Consider the following 9,761-nt stretch of genomic DNA (forward strand, 5'->3'; position numbering starts at 1 on the left):
TTTCACAGAAGTCCTTGAAAAGGCATTGTACTCCCCAGACAAGACATGGAGGTTTGATCTAGATTTATCTGGATCTGAATGGTGAAAGAGACTCTGGTAGACATCTAAGAAGTACACAGATCTGATCACATCTTTCCTCTGTTTATAAACCTTTACTCCATCCTAATACATAGCGAGTGAAGTTTAAGTGTATAAAGGTTAGCAGTATAATCATAAAATTTTGACCGAAAGATGCCTGAATTCTGCCTTGGCCCTACCATCTATAAGGTTCTTAAAGGAGAAGACAAAAAAGGATCAACAACATTTTATAGTCTAGGAGCATATGCCTGGTAATCCAATGGAGAAAGTACTGGTAAAGTTGAGTGAGCATATGACTGCCTCAAAGACTAGGCAGGGCCTCTTCCTCTCTCTAAGCCCAACTCATCACTGGCCAGTGTCCAGAAACTCAAGGAAAGGGAGTATGTGGTGCACAAGTGAGGGGAAAAAGGATTTGGGCCCACCCTAGCGACCTTATCTTAACAAATTACATCTGCAAAGACCCTGTTTTCAGACAAGTCATATTCTGAGGTACCGGGGGTTAGGACTTCAACACATTAATTTTGGGGAGACACAATTCAACCCATAACAGGATCACTGAGGGTGAATTTGGTGAGTACCTTTATATAGAATTAGCTTTAATAAAAAAAATTTAGAGCAAGAACACTTCAAATGCAATGATTAAATTTTTACTGAAGCAAATAAGTAAAGCAATTTCTCAGAAATTCTTTCTACTTTTTACCTTTTATTTTATTTTGATTCTTTAAACTGTTTTTGGAATGAGTAAAGTGTTTATGTAACCCCACTGTTAAGAGTATTTATCTCTGAGGTAGTCATTGCCTGGGAAATATCGTTTATAAGTGATCTTGGATAAGTAATTCACTTATGTGGGCCTGTGTTTTCTTATCTGTAAAGTGAGAGGACTGAACTAGATAGTCTCTATCTCAAAAATATCTGAAGTGTATAATTCTTTGAGAAGTTCGTTCTTTACAGCCCGATGGAGAAGGTGAGAAAAATATTTGAAAATGTGTGAAGAATGTTTGCTACATAACATATAAATAATTTAATGCAGAACAAACAATATATAGCTGGAGACAGGAGACATTTGAGAGAAATCACCATTGGGGCTTACATTTCTGCCACTGCCATGGTTTTATCTATCCTTCCCAGTGCCTGGAACAGTACCAGCCACAGAGTAGATGCTCAATAAATATTTAATGAAAGAATGAACGGAGGCAAGATGTGACATTGTACTGGGAATTCTAAGTAGTTTGGACACTCCTCATGAGTAGATGTGAGGAAACACAATGCTTTCACCACTCCAGAGGTGTCTACATTGGACAGAGAATTGCTGTGTGTGTGTTCATGAGTGCATGTGTTCACATCGTGCCAACCGAGAGTGATAGATGGGTCCATGCATGTGTGTGGCTGATAAGAAAAGCTTGAGAATCTCCCTTAGTAAGAATCTTCACAAACGGTCCAAAGGTAGTACCAACTCTGAAACCCACGTGCTCCTACACGTACCTTCAAATTCCTGCTCCCTTTATGCTTTAAGTGCACTGGCCCTGGGACTCATCTCAGAGAAACCAGAGACTGGAGGTTCGCTGTTGTAACCCAGGGCTGTCTAGAAGGGAGTGGGAGGGGTGGCTCAAAGAGGTCCCTCCAGGACTCAAAGTGTGTCCAGATTGACCCTAACCGCGTGACGTGGCCTCAGGCTGAGCAGACATAAAAGTGAGGGACACTGAAACCCCACCCACCTAATCTGATCGCTCCAAGGTACACCTAGTTATCCGAACTCTTGGTAACCCAAAAGCTTCACCAGTTACAGCCTCCAGGCCGGCAGAGGGAGCCCAGCCGCAGGATGAAGCCGAGAGCGCGTAGCGGGGCGCCGCCCGCACTGCGCAGCCGCGGAGAGGCTCCGCCCACCCCAGTCCACCGCAGGCCAAGGGAGCGGGTGCTGGCGGCTGTGAGGCGCCCCTGCAAGGTGATGAGCGTGGTGGGCTCCGGCGGTCGCCGCCGGGCGCGAGTGTCCCGCCTCGTCTCCTTCAGCGCCACCCACCGGCTCCACAGGTGGGGTGTGCCCACAGTGCCAATGGTGGCGGACGAGGTCCTCGGGTCCTGTGGTGGGGGCCCGGGTGCGAACCGACGTGTGGGCGGGGCCCTCTCGGTGCCTTGGTGTGGCTGCCGGGCTTCATTGACGACACCGTAACAGTGACAGCTAGAGTTGACCAGGCTCCAGAGGAGGCGGTGGAGCGTGGTGGGTAAGGGAGCCGACTGCGGAGAGAGACGGCCCGGGGTGCGAAACCAAGAGCCTCCTTTCGCTGGCTCTGTGACTTGAAGGGACTTCTTTGTCTTTAGATTCCCCTAATTTAGCTCAAAGGGTTGCTATGACGTTCACAGGAGTTAAACCTGCCCAGATTACACAGCGCCAGGTACATCCTAAACGCTCAGTAAATGTTAGCTGCTATTAGATGCCAGGAGCATTAGCTACCGTAACTAATAAAATTACAGCAAGACAAGTTTTATGCCCTTTTTATCGAAGATAAAATGAACCCAGATGTTCACTTTCCTAAGGCAGCTCAGAGCAAACAGCACAGTTGGGATTTGAACCCAGAGTACTCAGACTGCTTGATTGCACTGAAGAGTTGATTTTGAGGAGAGTTTACCGCTCATTAGCAAGCTCTACTCTCTGAGCATCTGTTTCCTTGTCTGTAAAAGGAATTTCTCACTAACGAGATTCATCTATTCATTCACTGGACAGGTATTTGTTGCATGCTTGTCAGGTGTTGTGCTAGGTAACAGGGATGCAGCAGTGATCAACACACACCTGTCACTACCTCTGTCTGGAGTGTACAGTATGGCCAATTTTATGGAGGGTACAGTGAGATCATTTTTTGCAAAAGCTTTGTGAACTGTAGTACTCTAAATGTAAGAAGTGGATGAGCAGGGGAAAGTGGAGGAAATAATAAAGAAGGTGTCAGAAGGAAAGGGGTTGTAAAATAGGAAGCTCAAACATATGAGGGTGGTAAGGCCTCACTGAAGATGCTGAGTTGATTGGACAGCTATAGGTATAAAAACCCGTTAAGAAAATTGTTCTCTGTCTGGAGCAACAGCTGAGTATTATAATTTTAAAGTTTCACCTAATTTGAATACCCCTCAATGGATTGGTGAAGTTATCAGTAGGCAGTAGTTGATGCCTAATAAAGCAAGATTGTTAAAGAGGAGACGTACTAGGTCATGTAATTATTTTTCAGGAGGAATGAGATTTTCAGCCACTTGAGGACAAGCATTTCTTTTATCATTGTATGCACTTGCTTCCTTCATCCTGTGCCTACCTGTGTAGTAGGTATTCAGTAAATGTTTACTGAGTTGAAAATGGAGGGGCCTTGAGCACATCACTTGTTAGAATCTTGCTGTGGAACAAGGATATTGAATTTGTTTATGCTAATTTGTGTGGTACAGTAAGTAGTCTAATTAGGGAGCATGCACTGTTTTCTGTCTCATAAAGCTGAGTAATGAATCAGATTGATTTATGACTTTCCGTTTGGTAAGCTAAAGTAATAATAAATTGTAAACCTTTTTAAGGGCTAGAACAAATAATAAATGTAGGGAGCAGAGAAGGTGTCTGAACTTGAGTCATGTTGACTTTTTTTCTTTGTTTTTTTGGTCAGCAAATCTCTGAGTAACGAAGAAAACTTGAAACTATTTGGGAAATGCAACAATCCAAATGGCCATGGGCACAATTATAAAGGTGAGAGGAAAACTGATGAAATTTTAGCCCTTTCGATAAGGATGAAAGAGTATTCAGCAAACATAGTCTGAATGAGTAAGAAGCCTTATGGACAGAGCATGAATGCTTTGAGCCTTGAATGAGAAGTTAAATGGAAGTTCAAAATGAAAAGATCTGTTGCATTGGTTGGGTCTTAAGTTTTACCTTGCAATTGTCTGCTCTGTTACAGATAGTCCAAAACAATAAATGGTTTAAATAATTTTTTCCTTGGCCTTAGTGTACATAATGAGATTCTTTTGGCACCGAGTTTCCTACTAATTAGGTATCGCTGAGGCTAGTGTTAAAATTAGATTGTGTTCTTTGAGTAAATAATGACTGACAATAGGGGAATATTGGGTAGGAATGTGCTGTATGGCAGGAAAATAGATTGGGTCTAAAACTTTGCCAGCAGTGTTCCAAGAAAGTAATTAATTTATGCAAGGATAAGAGACTTGATTCTTTGAGATCTAGCTGATGTCTCAAAAAACAGCTACGTAAGCCATAGAGTATCACAGCATATGGTATGGTGGAGTAAAAAGACCAGAAAAGGTATCAGAAGATCAGAATTTGTAGTTTAGTTACTGCCCCTTACTTGATCTATGATATCTCTCATTTTTAGTTTACTCATTTATCACATAGTACCTAATGGTGTTTGTGTGGAGCTGAAAAAAATATATAAAAGTTATTAATTTGTAAAGCACTCTGACCATCAAGATCTTTCAAATGCTTCATACAAGCACTTGTTAATTTATACAGCATTCCTGTAAACCATATATACATTCATGTGAGTAAAGGGATAAGTTTTAGGCCCAGTAGTAGTTTTGCTTGCTCAGAAAGGTGCTGCCCAGAATTGGACCAGCTCAGTGTGTAGATGGACTTCTTCCATGTACATTTTCTACTTTTATAGGCAATGATTGAGCAGCGTCTTGATCCTACCTGTTGGAGATTCCTACCCAGTGCATCAACGTCATAAGCAGAATTTACACCCGTTTTGGCCTTGGCTAAGCTCCTCTGCTTAGCCAAAGCTCCAACTAAGCTCCTCTGTCTTGGTTGAGTCTTGCTTTAGTTGATAAAAAGATCTTTACTAAAATAGATGTTTGGGGGAAAATATAAATATAGCTTTGCAGGGCAGAGATCTGATACTTAATTTATGTTGCAAACTTGTGCTTGGTTGTTAATCTGTTGAAAGTCATGCTGGTTTTTCAGTATTTTGTTTTCTTTCCCATAGTTGTGGTGACAGTACATGGAGAGGTACGTGCTGAAAATATCTCTGTGGTTTGTGCAGATTGCTGGACCCTCTTTCAGCCAACGTGATGGATTCTGTGTTGCAAAATTCTTTTCAAATCGCTATTGCTTCATTGTTGACCTTTGTGTATGGTGAGCTGCTGCCATTCCTACCTTTCCTCTCCCAAAATGTCATCTTTAATGTGTTGTGTGTGGACAGGTAGAAGAGCAGTACAATGAAAAGGATGCCTGGAGCACTTGGTGTTTCCATGCTGAGATCGATGATTGTCTTGGGGAGGAAGGCAAATGTGGGCACAATTTCTGCACATTGTACAGTCTTTAATAATTTGCCAGAGGTTTAAATATGAAGGGCATACTATAGTAATAGTCACCTTTGTTTGTTCTTTAGATTGATCCTGTTACAGGCATGGTTATGAATTTGACTGACCTCAAAGAGTATATGGAGGTAATGACACGTTGGGTGCTTATTATGTGCTGTCCTCTAAGTCTAATATTTAATGGCCCCCTTTTCACTTCCCCAGCCAAGTATCTCCAGAGGTTCCATGACCTTGTGAGTGGAATTGGGTGTGGGAGTGGTGATGTACTTGGAGGAATTACTCTCGTGCTCTTCTAAAGCTGTTTGGGTGACTTAATGGAAATTAGTCGCAGTTGTATTACAATGATGGGAATGAATATAGCATGCTCATCTTGTATTTCTTGTTGGCATATCCTGATTTCCTCCATTTAACAAATTCTACCCTTCTTTCAAGATATAGCTTTTTCCTTGAAGCTTTTTTTCCCTTCTCTGAATTTTCCTTACTCTTTTAATCATAGATTTTAACACTACCCTATGTTATTCACTCTAGCTTTGTTATAAGCTCACTGGGGCAGTTCATCATAGGGATAACACAAAAGAAGGTTTGCAGTAAAGGACTTACTGATTGTATCATTATAGAATTCTTGTATGGAGATTATCTGGACCAATTTCTTTGTTCCATAGATGAAAATTAAGAAATACTGAACAATTAACCGACTTTCCCTAGGTCATGTGGTTAGTCCTTTACAAAGTGGGGAGTAGATTTCCTTCTATCCAGCTTAGTTTTTATTATGCCATCATTTCACTTGTTTCTTTAGTTCTTCTCTTCAGCTCTGCTCCTTATTTTTTGTTCTAAAATTTGACACTTATTTCATAAAAATCCTGTTATTAATAATCATTACTTCCTTCACATTATTTGTCATTCATATATTCGACAGTTTTGCCTACTTTGCCTCAGTCTTTGAGTTAAGTGCTAGGAATACAAAAATGCCTGAGACATAGCCCCTCCCCACAGAGTGCTCACATTCCTTTTTCTAACAAGTGAAGAATAAGTGCTCAATCAGTGTTGGTTGAATAAATGAATAAGAGAATGAGTGAATGAACAAGTAGTACTGTGCTCAAAGTTCTTTAGGAAAGCTGTAAAGACAGAGTTCTTGTGTTTACTGGGGACATAAAATGTATATACACACAATGTTGTACAATACAAGACAACAGTGTGAGAAATATGAGACATTTCAAGCAAGCATATGATTAAATACTAGAGGAAGAGGATTAAATACTTTTTCCCACCTTTGAATACCTGAAGGGCACCACACACTCCCATCAGTAAAAGTGGCTCATCATGGCAATACAGAGTAAAGTTAGAAAGAGCCCTGTAGAAGAGGCTTTGATGGAAAAGTTGGGACCTGAACTGGAATTGAAGATAAAACAAAGAGTTATTTTCTTGATATCTATGGGGATATAATTTGATCTATTTTAAAGGTTATTTGGTTTAGGGCTTACTCTTTTTATATGATTCTGGTTTTTCTCAGAAAATGATTGCTATTATTGTTATTAATGTACCCTTCTTGGAACCATACCATATGTAAAATTAGATTGTTTCACAAATGCTTAGATTTTGTACAGTAGCTTAAAAGTAAAAACTTAGAATAAGGCAATTACAATTCTTGCCATTGACAAGGAAAAACATTATGTTTGTATACAGTCACATGTCCCTTAACAACAGGGATACATTCTGAGAAATGTACCATTAGGCAATTTTGTCCTTGTGCGAACATCATAGCGTGTATTTACACAAACCTAGATGGTATAGCCTACAACACACCTAGGCTATGTGGTACTAATCTTATGAGACCACCATTATATATGTGGTCCATCGTTGACTGAACCGTCGTTATGAGTGGTGCATGAAACATTAGGAAGCAATAGTCTTTGCGTATTTATGTTTTTTCTCCTAAAAGCCCAAGGTCATTCTTAAGTTACTTCTTATAGCAGAAATTTAGAACTACTTACATAATTTCAGTCTTAGTCTGCTTTATAAAATGTAGTACTCACTGGATCTTTGTCCTAATGACATTGTGACAGTGTGCTGAAGGTGAGACTGTTATGGAGAAGTATTTCTGGTAGCTTTTTGGACAGAATTTAAGAAGTGTTAAACTGAATCCTGAATCACAATGGCTTGTTACGAGAAAGCTCCAATGAATTCTCCTCTACTTTTTGGTGTCTTACCTCGTTGCATTCAGTAATGAGGATAACCAGTCATTATGGAGAGCTGTGCCTTACTTTATTTTACAACTTTAAACTTTCTGAGATTGCTTTATAAGACACAGATATAGTACTTACAAGTACTGAGTTAGTGGCTAAGTGATAAGGTAAGGTTTAGAGGCGAAGGTGGAATACTTTGGAATTTGAGTCATAAATGGAATCAGTGATGTTTTTCCTTTGTTTTGTTTATAGGAGGCAATTATGAAGCCCCTTGATCATAAGAATCTGGATCTGGATGTGCCATACTTTGCAGATGTTGTAAGGTGACTGTGACTATCTTGCCTTATATAAATAGTAAGAAAGAAGAATTGATTTTAACATTTTGTGTGATTACTGTGTGATTTCTAAAGTTTTAGTTTAATGATATATTTTTAAAGCTAGAATTTCTGTTCTCTGTAAACATTAAGCATGAAATTTTGTTTATTTGCCTCTTGATCTTCTTTTCTTTTCTTCTGCAGCACCACAGAGAATGTAGCTGTATACATCTGGGAAAACCTCCAGAAACTGGTTCCTGTGGGAGTTCTTTATAAAGTAAAAGTATATGAAACTGACAATAATATTGTAGTCTATAAAGGAGAATAGCTCTTACAGGTTAATACTATAAACAGATTTAATTTCTTTCCATATTTGAAAAAGGTCTTTATCCCCTTGGACTATTAACAAGTCATCATATAATTGTTGCACCTCCACACTGTGTTCTGGAGCACCCGATTCATTGAAATCATTGTGAGTAAGACCTATTTTAGAGTCAAATCTATCTTAAAACTAAATTTGTAATGTATCCTGAGTATCATTTAGAGAGTCTTTTATCTATAGATTAAAAATCACTTCATTTCAGCAAAATGTTTTGGTGTAGAATTATTTGAAAGCAAAAGAAATCTATTTTTGTTTTTCCATTATCTCATTTTTAGTATTCATTTTTCTCTTGGTATAATATAAATGGCAAAAATGTTTATAGGACTTATGGTAGGTGAATCTTAAAAAAATAAAATACAGGTGACCACAAAATCTGGAAACATAAACAACATATATTTTTTAATAGATTGGACTTCCTTGATTACTTTTTTAGGGTATGCTAAAGGCACAAGTTTATTCAGTGAAAACTAGATGCACAAATCATCTGAGGCAATGCATTGTAGATGGATGTACAAGGATGGATGGAAATGCTGCGTTAGTGCACATTGTTCATTGCAGTTTTGCACAGCTTATTAAACTGTGAATTGCTAGTGAGGAACAGCACATTGAACATGTCATGGAATATCAGTAAACTACTTATTATGTATATTTGTGCATGTTTCCAGACCTATGGCCACCTGAACAGTTTTAACTCAGAAGACTGAAGGATAATCATATTAAACCCTATTAATATATTAAACCCTATAAACCCATATATTAAACCCTATTAAATAATCAACACAAAAAGGATATATTGCTCTGTAAAGCATCTCTTGTATACAGTTTTTCCTAATTGATCCCATTTTGTTCTGGTCATTAAACTTACCTGCTGAAGTTGAACTATATTCTTGGCATTCATCTCTGGTATCTTTTTCTCATGACTAAATCCACAAGAATGTTATTTGCTTGCTTTGCACAAAGAACTATTCTGTCTGGTGTTCTCATTTGTATTCTAAACTTCTTTTTTTTTTTTTTTGTGAGGAAGATGGGCCCTGAGCTAACATCTGCCAATCTTCCTCGTTTTTTTGCTGAGGAAGACTGGCCCTGGGCTAACATCCATGCCCATCTTCCTCTACTTTATATGGGACGCCGCCACAGCATGACTTGCCAAGTGGTGCCTTGGTGCGCGCCCGGGATCCGAACCGGCGAACCCTGGGCTGCCGCAGCGTAGCGCGTGCACTTAACTGCCTGTGCCACCGGGCCGGCCCCTAAACTTCTTAAATATAGAGTTTTACTTTTCTCTCCAAGTAGCAACTAATACACAATGTATTCTCAGAATGTTGCCATCTGAGGATAGCAAAAGGACTTGTGCAGTGATTTAATTTCTGCAAATACCATGCAAGGTGGGTATTATTTGACAGATGAGAAAATTAAAATTGAGTGAGTTTAAGCTACTTGCCTAAGATCACTCAGCTAATAAATAGCAAACTGGGTGTTGGACACTTAGGGTCTTCCTGACTCCCAAACACAGACTGT

General features: G+C 39.4%; 1 protein-coding gene across 1 annotated transcript; it reads left to right on the forward strand.

Annotated features, from left to right (window-relative positions):
- The first annotated feature begins 1,967 nt into the window (after positions 1–1,967).
- Positions 1,968–9,130, forward strand: PTS (6-pyruvoyltetrahydropterin synthase). Its single transcript, XM_004427322.3, has 6 exons — positions 1,968–2,106; positions 3,708–3,787; positions 5,034–5,056; positions 5,439–5,495; positions 7,803–7,873; positions 8,069–9,130. Exons 1-6 carry the CDS (start codon positions 2,024–2,026, stop codon positions 8,190–8,192), a joined length of 438 nt encoding a protein of 145 aa, XP_004427379.1. The 5' UTR covers positions 1,968–2,023; the 3' UTR covers positions 8,193–9,130.
- Positions 9,131–9,761: the final 631 nt, after the last annotated feature.

Source organism: Ceratotherium simum, chromosome 7, assembly GCF_057802395.1.
Source record: "Ceratotherium simum simum isolate JZ-2026a chromosome 7, ASM5780239v1, whole genome shotgun sequence".
Taxonomy (NCBI): Eukaryota; Metazoa; Chordata; class Mammalia; order Perissodactyla; family Rhinocerotidae; genus Ceratotherium; species Ceratotherium simum.

Excerpts from the sequence above, each read along its gene's own strand:
- PTS (XM_004427322.3), top strand. The coding sequence starts at position 2,024 with ATGAGCGTGGTGGGCTCCGGCGGTCGCCGCCGGGCGCGAGTGTCCCGC. Across the intron at positions 2,107-3,707 it reads GCCACCCACCGGCTCCACAG|CAAATCTCTGAGTAACGAAG; the intron begins GTGGGGTGTGCC and ends TTTTTTGGTCAG. Across the intron at positions 3,788-5,033 it reads CCATGGGCACAATTATAAAG|TTGTGGTGACAGTACATGGA; the intron begins GTGAGAGGAAAA and ends TCTTTCCCATAG.